Source organism: Thunnus albacares, chromosome 8 (assembly GCF_914725855.1).
Source record: "Thunnus albacares chromosome 8, fThuAlb1.1, whole genome shotgun sequence".
NCBI lineage: Eukaryota > Metazoa > Chordata > Actinopteri > Scombriformes > Scombridae > Thunnus > Thunnus albacares.
In genome coordinates, this window is record NC_058113.1 from 31,497,958 (window position 1) to 31,513,312 (window position 15,355).

At 36.9% G+C, this 15,355-nt stretch overlaps 1 protein-coding gene across 6 annotated transcripts; it reads left to right on the top strand.

The window, feature by feature from the left end:
- Positions 1-1,862: 1,862 nt before the first annotated feature.
- LOC122987881 (asialoglycoprotein receptor 1-like) lies at positions 1,863-15,120 on the top strand. Of its 6 annotated transcripts, none has more exons than XM_044359916.1 (6): positions 1,863-3,102; positions 3,788-3,877; positions 4,273-4,503; positions 4,763-4,914; positions 5,108-5,208; positions 14,884-15,120. In XM_044359916.1, exons 1-6 carry the CDS (start codon positions 2,889-2,891, stop codon positions 15,017-15,019), a joined length of 924 nt encoding a protein of 307 aa, XP_044215851.1. In that variant the 5' UTR covers positions 1,863-2,888; the 3' UTR covers positions 15,020-15,120. The 6 variants fall into 6 exon arrangements, with proteins under 6 accessions (XP_044215851.1, XP_044215852.1, XP_044215853.1 ...); XM_044359917.1 differs by lacking the exon at positions 14,884-15,120 and adding an exon at positions 6,261-6,649; XM_044359918.1 differs by lacking the exons at positions 1,863-3,102; positions 3,788-3,877; positions 4,273-4,503; positions 4,763-4,914; positions 5,108-5,208 and adding exons at positions 9,670-10,872; positions 12,817-13,059; positions 13,962-14,110; positions 14,230-14,339.
- The last annotated feature ends 235 nt before the right edge of the window (positions 15,121-15,355 follow it).

Genomic DNA, 15,355 nt, shown 5'->3' on the forward strand with positions numbered 1-15,355 from the left:
GACTCGTAACAGAGCAGTTTCAGTACTATGGTTTTATATGCACTTATATTCAGTATAAAATACACACACAACACCATCCAATACAATAACATGCAATTAATAAAAAATCAATTGCGATTAGACAAAGTCTTGAGGAAATATATTAAAAAATATACACTTATTCTACTCTCAGAAAGGAAACATTAATTACTACAGACACAGAGAAATTGTCCATCTGTCCAAAAAAAATGTAAGTCACACTATCATCTTACTTTATCGGCTTTTACATATAGTACTCATATCTCCCAGCTTGGTTTTTCTTCAACAAGCTATACCAGTTCAGCTGACGCTTACAGCTGACACAGCCTCATAGATATATTTAATCGATATTTTAGTAATATGCTGTTGTCTACTGTTTAATTAGGACTGAGGGATTACGTGTGTTTTCTAATAACACCCCACGAGGTTATCTCCCAACAATGACAGTATCTTGTACCAAGAAAATCATCAAAATTAATAGTCCCATCTGTGAAAAGAAGCCCTTATATCAAAAGTTGTTCACTAACCATTTTCCTTGGCGGATGACACACACAAAGTCACCACCAGCAGCAGCAGCAGCCCCGTAGGTAAAGTAAGCCAAGTCATTCTCCAACACACAAACTGATAGGTTACACTAAAGATGAACACGAGGACCACAGCACGAGTTTAAGAATGGCAGAGTCAAGCTGAAAGTGTCATCACACTCGGTTGTTGACTTCACCGGAGATACATTAACACCTCTGTCTGCGTTATGTGAGTGTGTCTGCTGTTGTGTGGGTGGAGGATACGTTGCTTTTGTGCACAGTACAGCAGTGTTTCCATTCCCTTTGACCACTAGCACTTTGCACTTTCTTTTGATCTTTTGAAAAGATGCAGTATCCTTTCCAGTGTTGAGGTTTTCACCAAGAGGCTTTGTTTCTTTTCAGGTGCACATTCTGTTTCAATGATCACTTTATCATGATTTGAGCAGTTGTTAGCTTTTAAAGGATGTAAGCATCAATCTATAACATCTAAATAATTGGGGGTCTCGGGAAGCTTGTCTTAAAAATCTATTTTACTGAACTGCATGTTCTTTGTTTCTCTCTGATGTTTTCCTTAAGTTGCTATTCAGATTTAAAAAGTTAGAAGACACAAAAAAAACAAAAAAATATCACATGCACACACTGGCCACTTTATTATCCACACCTGTGCAGACTAATCCAATCCAATATAATAGCTCTGCTGTGATTTCTACTTTTATGAAACTTAAAAAGAAACGCTGTTAGAAACCTTTACTACTGTTAAAGGTTTTGAAAGGTGTTTATAGTATTTTGTCCACTCCTTTTACAAATGAAACTGAAAATGTATAAGGTTTGTAAAAGTAGAATTCATGGCAGAGCTGTTATATTTGATTGCATTAGACAGATGTGTCTAATAAAGTAAGCCTGTATCTGCTTCTTCCACCAATTTGTCTTAAACCAAACTTGGGACTGCAAGTTTTTTTTTATTGTGGCACCATTACTCCAACTTTATATATTTAGACAACTTGTGCATTATTTTGTACCTGTTCCCCCAAAATGGACTCTTGTTGGATATGTTTTGAGCCTTAAAAATAAAGTTGTTTGGGTTTACACAAAGCTTTGCTGCACATTTTGAGTTTGTAATGTTGTTCCATTTTTGTCAGAGGGCTTCAAAACTTTATTTGAAAGTCTATAGTAAACCATAACCGCTCTGCGGTTTCCAGAAATCACACAGATGCGACATATGTGACACCACTTCAGGTTTTTAAAGAGATGGTTTGAAGATTGTGTATGTGCATTAAGATACAAACCAACTAGGATTGTATTTCAATATTCTCTTACCTTTTAGCTCAGTTTTGTCCTGTTCTGCTTCCAGACCAGTGCTTTTTGCTGCTCACATGTCATACTCACGGTTCGGGTTAGGAGGTTAGGGGCAAATTACAACATTTGTTGGTGGGACTAAATGTGGAATTACTGTGTCAGAATCTGACTGCTCAGATAATCTAAAAACAGGGGAAGGCTACTGCTCTCACTGCCCACAATACAACATGAAATTATAGAAACATATTCATAGTCTCATTTTTTTCTAAAAGAGGAGAGTTATAATACAATACTAACAGTCACAGACTCAAAAATCAGCTGAAAATCAGAGTTCATCGACAAGCTAATGATGAGAGCCTGGCTATGTTGACAGGCTAATATTTGCTAGAAAGTAATAAAACTGTTCATGCTCCTGTCACAGCCCACCTATTTTTTGTGACATTATCATGACAAATCTTTACTAAAACTCTTGCCTGTTGTAAGAAAACACTATAAATATGAGAAATGATCGAACTAACTAGCAGTTACTACTAGCTAGCTAGCTAGTAGCAACTGCTAGTTAGTTAGCTAGGTAGCTAGCTAGCATAAACATTAGCCTGTCAACCGTTAACCTGTGTCAGCTAAATAGCTGAAAAGCAGGATTGACTTCCCACTTAGAAAAATATCTGAATGGGTTTTTAGCTCGCTTAAGTTTTTTTTTTTTTCACTGGTTTTGGAGCTAGCATCAGAGGCCATTTGAAGAACTGCGTCTGTAGCCACAAAGTTCGGCTTTTCTAATTCTCTTAATTACAAATAAGCCAGAAACATACAGTAAATACAGGAAAGAGCGTCACTCCAGACACTGAATATTTGGTGCAGGTTTATCATTGATGTTATATCAATTAATGAGGAAGTTAACTTCAAGAGAGGGTGCCCATTATTATGTCTATGTCCATCACTACTGTTAGCCTACTTGTGTTGTTATCTTGGAGTTGCCTCTTAGGAAATTACTTCCTTTTTATTATCTGTGGTTTGGTAACACAACAATAATTGTGAAATCGATTGCTTTATATGGGGAATTATGCATTTATACAAACACAGACATCTACACCAGAAAGGCAGCTGGTGACCAGAAGTATAGTACATTTTGTAGGACAACACACAACTATTTCTAACAGTTCATTCAACATGGCCACTGAAATGAGAATGGAGATGCGACACCATGTCAATACACCAGCAGATGAAGGGAGACAAAGTTTGGAGAAGACAGAAAATTGCTTTTCAGGTCAGAATAATATCCACATCTTTTCTGTTATGTTTTCATTTTATGTCTCCAAAAGTGTTGGTGTGACCTCTGACGCTTTAATAGTTACATTTTGCTTTATGTGGGCAGCTTTGATTCCTTTGTAGATTAACAGATTAAGTGTTTTTTCTCTCTCTCACACACACACACACACATCATTGCTGCAAACCACATACTGTATGTACTTTGGGGGAAAACATTTTTCACAGAAGAAAAAAACTATATCAAAAATTCCTAAAAATACTCACACAGAGCAAAATGTCCATGTTACAAAGTGTTTTTACCATTTCTACATCTTCCGTAACAAAGTAAGTTTTTAGTTTTACTGAATCATCTCTCTCTGATGATGACCTTTATTATGATTTATGCATTCTGTGACTGTTGTTTCTGTTTAGTTATGCGTATTTCTGGGTTAATTTGTTAAAGCACTTTGAGAGGCCTCTCAAGCACACTTGAACTGTTTTAAGAGTCTTCTTAAGAATTGTGACACTGCGGAAAGCCCCTGTTTATAAATCAGGTTTCATCAATGTCTGTGTTACATGTCATTTTATATAATTGTGTATTCAACGTTGTCACATTGTAACAGGAGAGACTCTCTACTGGGTTTGGATTGTAGCAGATAACAGAATCATTGTCAGTTGTTATGTGTGTATCTTTTCCTATATAGGGGCAAAAGTGTACAAGGTGATTGGAGTCGGCTTCGTCCTGCTGTGCATCATACAGTTCGTTCTCAATGTTTCCCTTCACCACCGAGGAAGTGAGTATCAGCCTGCACCTTCCACATCACGCAGCAAGAGAAAAGTAAACCCGTTGAGTAAAACTACAGATTTCATAAACCAAAGCACCTGCAAAGCTAATTTTAACCCCATTTGATACACTGCTAAATACACCAAAAGTACAGGAAATCGATCAGTTAATGACTTGAGTTGTTTGGGTGTCACAACAGTCAACAAACACAGCAGTTCTTTGGTCCTCCAAGGAAGTTTTGTGACAGCTGGAAGTGAAAAGTTTTCAAAATGTAGCAATGGCAGCCTTAGTGTGTTGTAAATGTTACGAAAATCTTTTGTTTTTTCCTTACTCAGTCAAAGCAAAGTCTCTGAGAGTAAGATGTGATCCACAAAGAGGAACATCTTTATTATCTTTCCTTCCTAGTTGGGTCTTGTAACGAGTCCGACTTTGACCACATCAACTTTACCAATGTCTCCCAGATGTCACCTCGTGACATCATGGATCTGCTTCAAAAGAAAAACCAAATGGTAGAGGAAAACAGCTACCTGAACAGAGCTATGGAGATTTTAAATAACCAGCTTGACCAACAAGAAAATCAGATAATAAAACTTCAATCTGAAAGAGTAAGACTGATAACAAGGCTTTCTGAAACTGGTAAGTGAGCTTCTTTTTTTTTTTCTAAATATTATTTAGTTGACAGTTGTTTCAGACCAGGAATTGATTTTTGTTTTGATTCGTCAGTTTCTTTATTTGAAGCTCAAATATTCTTGCCATTTTCTTCATCGAATTTCGCCCTGCCCTGTCCTTTCTCGTCATGTCTCTTCTTTCCTGTCCTGTCTCTTTGTGCCTTGTTTCAGTTTGTCCTGTCCCATTCTGAATTGTCCTGTTAAAATTATTGTCCTGTCCTGAGCAGAACAAAAAATCAAAAGCTGTCCCGTGGGGTGGAGGCGATACATGTCGAACTGTTACCTACTTTCCTCTGAGAAAAAGGGCTGGAGATATGCCAACAGAGACTGTGTGAATAAAGGAGCTCATTTGGTGATTTTAAATGATGAAGTGGAAGAGGTATTTATATTTGTTTTGTTTTGGGGTTTTTTTTCCTAAAGCCATTCAGGCATCATTCAAGCAGGTCGTTTCTCAAGAATGCTGCAACTTGTCATAATTTCACTAAATCTATGAACTCAAGTAAGATGACCTCATCAACTACTTTTAGATAAACAATCAAGATCAAATCTAAGCCACAAATCTCTCCCAACAGGATATTATCCAAATGTTTAGCAGTTTTACTATGTGGATCGGGTTGAGGAGGGGTCCACAGAAGACATGGACTTGGGTGGACGGAAGCTCACTGACTTATCGGTATGGCTTTTTGAATGTTTCCCAAGGTCTACATTATTACTGCATTACTATTTACATTTCATTGTGTATTGATAAATGCATGAGCTACTGGGTCAAAGAGAAGAACACTTGTCCACTGAACTGGCGACTCCAAATTCAGAGAAAAAGGTTTGAAGAAACTCTCCTTATTCTGCTGTTTTTTTCGGCTGGAAATGTAGGACCATGCCTGACTAATTTATCACTGTCATTGTCATTCATTTGGATTTTAGTTTCTGTCCATCTGATGAATGTAAGTATCTTAACCTGCTAAATGTTTCACTATGTTCACCAGCTAATCTACAGCTACTGTAACTGTGTCTGTTTGACATTTGGTGCTGAGCAGGTAGTGTACAGTGGGTTTTTTTTAGACCATTTTCACTGAAAACAGCTGCTTACTGCAGCCAAAAACGATATTATGAGAGCGCTGAGAGTCAATCAAAACAGTGAACTCGCAGCCGGACAGAACAACACTGAGCTGAATCTCACTATAAAGCTCCGTAAAGCTTTAGAGGAGAGCTGCAGAGTCGCTGATGATTCTCTGTAGGCTCACCATAATGAGCCATACACAACACTTTACACACTGACGTTACTATTATCAAAAATATCAATTATTGCTACTTAAAAAAGACAAGCCACTAGTTTATCATATACTACTGTTGGATTACCTTTTGCTTCCCTGCAAAGTGATGTATAATTGTGTGTTAAGAGGAAAGATATCAAAACCTACTATAAGTGTTCAAATCTTATTAATGGAGCAATCATTTCCACCATGATGACCAACAGCAGACTTGTTAGAGGGCCCAAATTTAGCAATTGAGACCACAATGACTCGTTGAGAGAGACCGGCTTCAACCTCAAGTCATGTTGGTTGCCGCTTGGTTCAGAAAGAGAAAGATAAAGTCACCAATCACTACAAGGTGCCAAAGTCACCCAAACTGAATGGATGGATAATTATGGATACATGGATAATAATGTCTACAATATATACATTGTTATGTTTGATACCACAAAAACTGTTGTGTTGTGTTTTGTAGTAACAACAATAATGGGCTGCGGTCAGATGGTGGGCTTTTGAACTGCGTCTATGCTCAACAATTTCCAGCACAGTGGGTCCCCGCCCCTTGTGAAGAAAAACACAACTGGGTATGCGAGAGGGAGTCTAAGTGATACACGACCTCCATCAGACCTGAAGAGTCACACAAAAAACACCCATTTTAGCAAACACCTACTATTAATCTATGTCACACACATTTAAAAATCCTGTGATGATTTAATGTGTTTATTATACCTGTGCTGGATATATTTCATGGTCTGTGTGCACTTTTAGTTACTGTATGTCTTGTGTCTTGACTGTTTTATGTTAAGTTAATCTGTGATGTTGTGTTTTACTCTGACCAATAAAGGAGACTTTCTTGCCTTTAAAAGTGCTACCACTGAATTGCAGCATTCATATTTTGTTGTCAAATAGTTCAATTTTTACTACAACCATAAAATTTTGTATGTTTTTTCCCTGCATAACAGTGATGAAATGCCAAAACAGAGTAAGAGTATGATTACTCTTTTACAATATGTTCTTTTCAGAGTCAAACATGGCTGCTGGTGTAGGCTATTTGATTCTCTGTAAAGAAATAATAACTCAAATAATGAAATTCATGCCTACACAAGCATTAAATTGCAGTGAGCCACAACAAGACTCACCACATAAAACAACAAATACGACAAAATAATGAAAACACAAAAACTGCAAATATGGCAGAGATGATTAAAAACAACAGAGACACAAGTTAGTATGGAATTACAACCTTTCAGTGCTAAAAATATCATCAATGCAGGATGTGAAATCATAAGGGGAGTGAGTCAGTGTGGTATTGAGTGGGAGAGTGTATACGTGCATGTGTGTGGATACTGTTTTTTTTTAAGAAAAAAACTAAATCAAATGAGGTTCATAAAATATCTGGTGAAATGTAAACTTTTCCATCACACAACTCATAGTAATAGCAAGTATTAATAATAGGCCTATTGTCAGTTACTACATACAACATTTCGCAGATCTATTTCTGTTGTAAGGAAGCGGACACTCTTACCTCCTTAAAAGGGATTTCATTTTCAGTGTCTACACTAGTGATGCAGGCAAACAGCTCCCCTCTGTGGTGAATCAGCAGCCTGCTAAATGAAACGTCAGTTCTGTGAAGGCCAAGTCACATATTAGAAAATTAGTATTTTAGAACTTACATACGTGTTTGTATTTTACAGAGGCCAGTAAGTCAATATTAGGGAAAATACAATAATTAGAGGTCTTGAATTAACAGAACATAGCTTAAAACAAGATGGTTTATTGTGACACATGGGATGTCAAAGATACAGTTCTTTCACATGCGAAATCCGTACATATCTCATAGCCAAAATCAAAACAAAACTGATAGAAGCCAAAGCTGGCCAGTATTACTGAGACAACATTTGATGTAGTCAACTACAAGACAGGTATGCTAGCAGCTCTGTGAGACAGTGACAGTTTTAGCTAAATGTGGTAACCCTTCTTTTTACAGATACTTTTTTTTACTAATTTCCTGGAAAAATTCTGAGTAATTTGCAGATCTAATGATTATTTTACAGGACATTTTACAGAAAGGGTAAGTACAAACTCATATTTGGGTTCATAAGAAGTTGTTTATTCTCAAAAAATCTTAATACTTAGTTTTCATTGTGTGGTTTTGTGCGCCAAACCTACATATTAGTGTATTAGATTATTTCGTAACTCTATAAGAAACAACCTAAAATCCTAATATATCAATTGACACACAAAACTACACACTGAAAACTAAGTAATGCAAATGAACAACTTTGTATGAACCCAAATATAATGAGTGGGCACTTATTAACTAAACCAACTTAAAACATTTCTGTTATGGGACCTGTAAAATAAAGCTTTACCCTAAACTAAACGCTAACATCTGCATGCTAACATGCTCGCAGTGACAGCTCTAACATGGCTGGTGCTAGATTGGATCAGCAGGAGGGACGAAACTCTTGCGAGATTTATACGCATTGTGTTAACCCTAAACCCTAACTTGCGAAAGTTCGTCCCTCCGACTGATCCAAACTAGCATTTACCCTCTAACATGCTGATGTTAAATAGGTACAATGTTTGCCACAGTCACCATCTTAGAGCGTTAGCATGCTAACATTTGCCATAGCACTTAAACACAAGCACAAAAGTGCAAGGAATGTCATTAGTTTAGTCTTGAAACTGCATTAACTGTTTTTTGGGGAGTATTGGGGTTGGCCATTTGGGGACAGTGGAGGTACGTAGTGAGCACAAAATACTTGCCTGCATATAATTACCATCAAAACTATTCACACCAGCCGTGATATAAATTTGTGACAGAAACACGAATATGTGAAAGAATTTGCATCAGCTCATTCTGCTGTGGACTGAGACGCTGAACGCAGGTCGCAGTCGGTGTGGATTGAATGGATATAACGCTTTCCTCTTCTTTTGTCGAGTGAGGAAGAGGATAAGATCATGATGATGATAATGATCTCCAATCTGCCATTAGCTTCTCTGTCCAGACTTTTTCTTTTTCAAAAAAGAGCTTTAACACACTTTCCGAATGTTCAGAGTAACATAGATGTACATACTTTACTTTGAATCGTTGATATTAGATGTTTTGGAGATAGAAGGCTGTTTCCTGGAGGTGTTGGACTCCATAATTGGTCATATTATCATTTGTGTTGTCATCAAGATTTTGACCAACACTTCTTCTTTGTCATCTGCGGTTGGTGACTTGTTGTGTCATGATACATCAGCATAAATAGGATGATGTATAATATGATGATGTATTTAACATGGGCAGCTGGTGACTACAATTATAGAGACAAAACATCGAGCGAAACATTAACTTCTGTAACCACTGATACAGTACTGTCAGTGTAAGAAGAATGGAGCCTGGAGACTATGTCAATTCATCAGTGAACGAGAGGAGGAACAGAAGAGATAGGAGAGAAAGGAATTCAGGTCAGAATATCTTCTATAAGTTTAATGTATTCTTTGTTTTTTGACTTCTGAGTGTTTACTTCTTCTGTTCTTGTACTTGTTTTTGTTTTGTCTTTGGTGTTAACTTTGACCAGTTTCTACCTGTTGCAATTTGGTACAAATTATATTAAAAAATGGGTAAAAAAAATTGTTTAAGATTATGATAGTTAAGTTAGTGAAGATATTTAGTTGGCATGCACCCAGTATATTTAGATTCATTTGTAGTTCATAATTTTCAGAAATTCTTATAAATTAGATTCTTAACAGTTCTTTAACAGACAAAAAAAAAAACAACGTAATTTTCAGTGTATCGTTTTGTGTGTCAAATGATATATTAGCATATTATGTTGTTTCTTTAAAAAAAAAAAACAACTAAACCAACTGTACAGTTTTTTCTTTCATTAAGAAAATTTTCAAGAAATTTGAATAAATTTAAGGACCCATAAAACAAAGTGTTACCGTATTTTGGATTTCCTTTTTTCCAGTCCAGCCTGTAACATACATTGTTCTCAAATTGTCAAGTCCAGTTAAATCAAAACAAATTTATTTATAGAGCACATTTAAAAATAACAGGAGTTGACCAAAGTGCTTTACAGAGACGTTTAACATACAGTTAAATAATTAAAACAAAAAAATTAGTAAATACTTAAGTAACTGTACCTGACAAACAATTTGCCATAATGATATTAAAAATTAAGGGGACTGAAATGTGATGGTATAAAGGCGAGTCTTTAGCTGGGATTTAAAAGTGGTGATGAACTTAAAAACTTGTGTTTACACTGACAATTATTAAGCATGTGGTAATTAAATATATCTTTGATTGTAGAGGAAAAGCTGATTCCCCGAACTCAATGTAGTTTATTGGTTCAAAATAATTTTATCAGAAGTTGTTATAATTCAAAAAGCTTGATGCAAAGCAATTTTTAAACTTGTTGTTGTTGTTGAGCCAAAAAAATTGTTTTTAGAGTGTATGAATATGCACATTTATCGTACCAGTGGTTCGTTCCAAATGTTTACTGTGAAAATTATGGATGAATAATCAGAAATATTACATCAGTGACATTATCAGGAATTTTGCTAAAACTCATTTCACTTCCTCTTAGTTTTTGATGTCATCTCCTGACAGAGTCATAGCTCTGGTCTTGTGTGTATCACTCCGTCTGCGGTTTAAATTTATTACGAACACAGTTTAGATTGATGACATGGTTTAGATTAATATGCACAGTAATAAAACACAAAGTAGGGAAGTAAATCAAAGTGGAACAGAAATGAAAGATGCAGTTCCCAATTTGAAGTGGAAAACAAATGGGTTTGTTGGGTGGCCAGAAACTCCAAATTAATGATAACGTTGCTTCAAATGTGCTCGATGTGTAAGTAGGCAACTGTTTGCTAACACGTTCACCATATCAACTTAGCGTGATAGTGATAATATATTAATGATGTGTTTACAGATGTTGTACACAGTTCTTCCTAATGCAGGTAATAAAATCATTGTGGGTTGTGTGTTTGTTTTTTTCTAGGATGGTTGAAAATCTATGGGATGGTTGGAGTGAGCTTTGGCTTGCTGTGCATCATACAGATAGCTCTTAATGTTTCTTTTCGGCTACAAGCCAGTGAGTATTAACCCCCGCCTTCCACATTGAACAACAAAACCCAGAAACACACCAGTTGAGTAACACTGCAGATTTCATGTGAAACTTGACATTTCATGTGAAATTTGAAATCTGCAATGTTGCTGAGCTGGACAGACGTGAAACTCTTGTCTGACTCATTTGAGATACTACAGAAAATGTAGCCATATTTTTTCATATTTTCGTTAGAGTCAATAAGAGACAGTTCCCAGGGGAATGTGGAAGGGGGTGATCAGTAATGTCACATTTTGATTTTCTGTGTGCAATGATTGAAGGCTGCTAGGCCATGTGTATTGTGAGAAATGTGGAAAATGCCAGGTACAATTGAGAACATGTTAGAGACGTTTGAGACACCTTTTTTTTTTTTAGATGAATCATGTCTGGATTATTACCAAAGTGTCAAGGTTAAACGAGGTGGAGGGGTTATGAGAGGTATATAATTTTATGATGAATGTTTTATGATTTTGCATTAGGTTATTTGTCCCAGGTCAAAGCCTTGGTTTGCTCTGTATTTCACTTTAATGCACAGTAAACTTGTTCACATTGAACTCTTTCAGCTTCCAGTGTATTCTTTTGAGTCTTTTTCATAACGAATGGTGAATTAATTCCTAAGTTGTGAGTGACCTGAAGATCTCGGACTCATCTGAAGATTTTCCACAATAATCTAATGCCTCCTGTGAATGCAATAAATCGACCACTAGTTCCATGCCGCTTGGTTTTGCACACACAACAGTACATCAACTCTTGCAAAATATTACAAATGAATCCTATTTGTTACTGGGTCGCTATATTCCAATGTCCCCACATTTGTGTATGTATATGTATGTATTATAGACAACCTATCAACACTTAATATTCCTGGTAAACCAATATAAACAAATAATGCAGTCTTTTCTTTCATTATCACCAAGTAATCAGTCCTTGTGAACTGGAAATCAAAAAACACAATTACACTTTCAAAATGGAAACCCTTTAAATTGAACAAAATCACTACCTCCCTTAAGAAAAAAAAAAACAGACTAATTTAATCAAAGCTGGACCCCAATAAACATCTCCTTAAAGTTAAACTAATGTTGTTCCCATCTCCAGTTTTTATTTGCTTTACCTAACATAAGAAATCTTTATTTCCGTTGATACTTAAGTGGGAATTTTCATTCTTGCAGTTAATATCCGTAAATTCAGCTGTGACAAATTCTTTTAGGCTACCGTTAGCTGCATTACTATGTAAAGTTGTTGGTTATCTCCTTCACCTAACGGCAAGGTGTCAAGACTGATTCCAAGAGACTATATTAAGACTTTCCTTGAAGGAATAATTTGATATTATTTGCTTTAAGTACAGAGCTTGAGCCAGGAGGTGATTAGCTTAGCACAGTATAAAGACTGGATTCAGAAGGATACAGTAAGCCTGGGTTTGTCAATACTTCAAAAATATTCCCACCAACACCCCCGAAGCTCACTAATTAATTTGTTGTGTCTTATTTGTTTAATATGTACACAAACCAAAATGTGAGAACAACATTGTGGTTTTACGGGAGTTTAGCTAGCTGTTTCCACCTGTGTCCAGTATTTATGCTAAGCTAAGCTAAGCTAAGCTAAACTTAGCTAATCACCTTCTGGTTCTAGTTCTGTACGTAACGCAGAGTCATGAGAGTGTTATCAATCTTCTTATCTAACTCTCGGCAGCAAAGTAAGTACATGTATTTCCCAAAATGTTTAAATAGTCCCTTAAGTGTCATCAGGAGTCATCATAGGGGACACATTATGGTGGCAGGAGGCTGACTGAACATCTTCAGGGTACTTCATTGCAAGCAACGTGCACACGTGACAGACCATGCAATCACTGAAAGTTTTTCTTGCTTTCTCAAACTGAAGTATCTTTGTGTTAACACACTGCCACAAACTTAGTCTCTGTTTTTCCTTCTCTAGCTGAGTCTTGTAACAGGAACAAGACCATCTCGACTGGCAGTTTCAACCTGATGTCAGACGGTGACAACAATGCCCTGATTTTTGAGAGAGACCGACTGCTTCAAGAGAAAGAACAATTGCTTCAGGAGAAAAATCAACTGGCAAAGGAAAAGAAAGAGTTGCAGGACAATAACAAGATGTTGAATGAGAAGGTCAACGAACAGCATTTTCTGATAGAGCAACTTCGGACAATAAAAAAAACTGGTGAGTGAGTTTTTTGTTGTTGTTTTTTTTTAAATAAGTCATATATTTTTCAAAGCAGGCACCTTTTACACCTGATATCCATCATGTGTGTAATAATCTGCTGTCCAGATGGATAAGGCTGGTGATATTCTATATTTTTCTTACTGTCAATGAATCTCATGTACAGAGCCAAACCAACAATGAATTGATCTACTTACAAGTATTGTGTGTGTATCATAGACTGTATGTAAAGAAGGACGTTGCAGGGTGTCACATCACCCTGTTGTTTGCATTGCAGTTGCAGCTTATCGTCAAACTCAAGCCGTGGTAGTTGCCACTTGTATCCAAAGCCTGACATATCTTATTCTTCTGCGCCGTAGATGTCCGTTGTTGTTCAGAAACACATCAGTGAGCCACATCACTGCACTGGGTGACATGTTTTTCACCACGAAGAGTTTCGGACACAGTAGTGTGCTTAGAGATGTCTCCAAAGGGTAATAACGGGGATCACATTTTCGATCTTCTGAGAGTTGTTCCCTGTAAGGCAGACACAACTGAGCAGGTGCGGGAACACAGTTCTGTTTACAGTGCCTCGCTAACTTGTTGTGCTACATATAGGTTGTGATACGTAGCACAACAAGCTAGCAAACAATAAGAAAAATATAGAAAATCGCCAGCCATATCCTTTAACCCTGCTTCATTCTTCCAGGCTTATTTAAGCAAAACAATGTGCACATTTTCAAGAATCTTGACATTTTAAATGGTTTTTATTCCTTTATTCTGTGTTGGATTTCCTGCTCTGTCCTATCATGTCTTGTCCTGCCTTGACTTATGTCCTGTGTTGTCTTTCCGTGCCTTGTTTTCTGTCCCGTCCTGTTCCATCTTGTCCTCTTTTGTCCTGTCCTGTGCCTTTGCCTAAACAGGACAAGACCCTAGCTGTCCCCGGGGATGGTGGCAATACATGTCCCACTGTTACCAGCTTTCCTCTACGAAGAAAAGCTGGAACTACGCCAAAAAAGACTGTGCGTGGAAAGGAGCTCAATTGGTGATTTTTAATGATGAATTGGAAGAGGTATTTATCATTTTTTTCCCTGCATCATTCAAGCAGATCATTTCTCAAGAATGCTGCTACTTGTCATAAGTTCACTACATCTATGAAATCAAATCTAAGCCACTAATCCCTCCCAACAGGGTGTTTTCCAACATTATGGAAGTTCTACTATGTGGATCGGGTTGAGCAGTCAACAAAAGTGGCCACTGAAGACATGGACTTGGGTGGACGGAAGCCAGCTGACTTATCGGTATGTTTTTTTGAATGTTTCCAAAGGTGTACACTATTAATGCCACTAAGTCCTACACACTGGTCCTTTAAAAAGATAAGCCACTGGTATATCATCTACTAGGCCTACTGCTGAATTATCTTTAAGATATGTGCCAATGGCTTCCCTTGCAAAGTGCCATATCTATGTTGACAGGTGAGATATCAAAGCCTACTATAAGTATTCGATTCTTATTGACGGAGCAATAATTTCCAAAATGACCACCAGCAGACTTGTTAGAGGGCCCAAATTTAGCAATTGAGACCACAATGACTCATTGAAAGAAACTGGCTTCAACCTTAAGCTGTGTTGGTTGCCGCTTGGTTCAGAGAGATGAACTGCAAAAGCAACTGCATTAAAAAAGTAGGCAGGCATATGAACTAATATAATATGACTAATATAATCACCAGTCACCACAAGGTGCCAAAGTCACCCAAACTGAATGGATGGATGGATAATAATGTCAGCTACAATATATACATTGTTAAGTTTGATGCCACAAAAACTGTTGTGTTGTGTTTTGCAGTAACAAGAAAAATGGGCTGCAGTCAGATGGTGAGCTTTTGAACTGCGTCTATGCTCAACAATTCCCAGAAATGAACTGGGTCCCTGCCTCCTGTGAAGAACAACACAACTGGGTATGCGAGAGGGATCTGAAGTGATACACCACCTCCACCAGACCTGAAGAGTCACACAAAAAACACCCACTTTAGCAAACTATTATATTTATATTCATTCCCTATTAATTATTGTCACGCACACAGTTTAAAATACTGCATAATATATTTTATTTATTGTTGATTTAATGTGTTTATTATACCTTTGCTGGATATATTTCATGGTCTGTGTGCACTTTTAGTTACTGTATGTCTTGTGTTTTGACTGTTATATTTAGAGACAAAACCTTAATCTGTGATGTTGTGTTTTACTCTGACCAATAAAGGAGACTTTCTTGCCTTTAAAATCACTGAATTTGCAGCATTCATATTGTGTTGTCA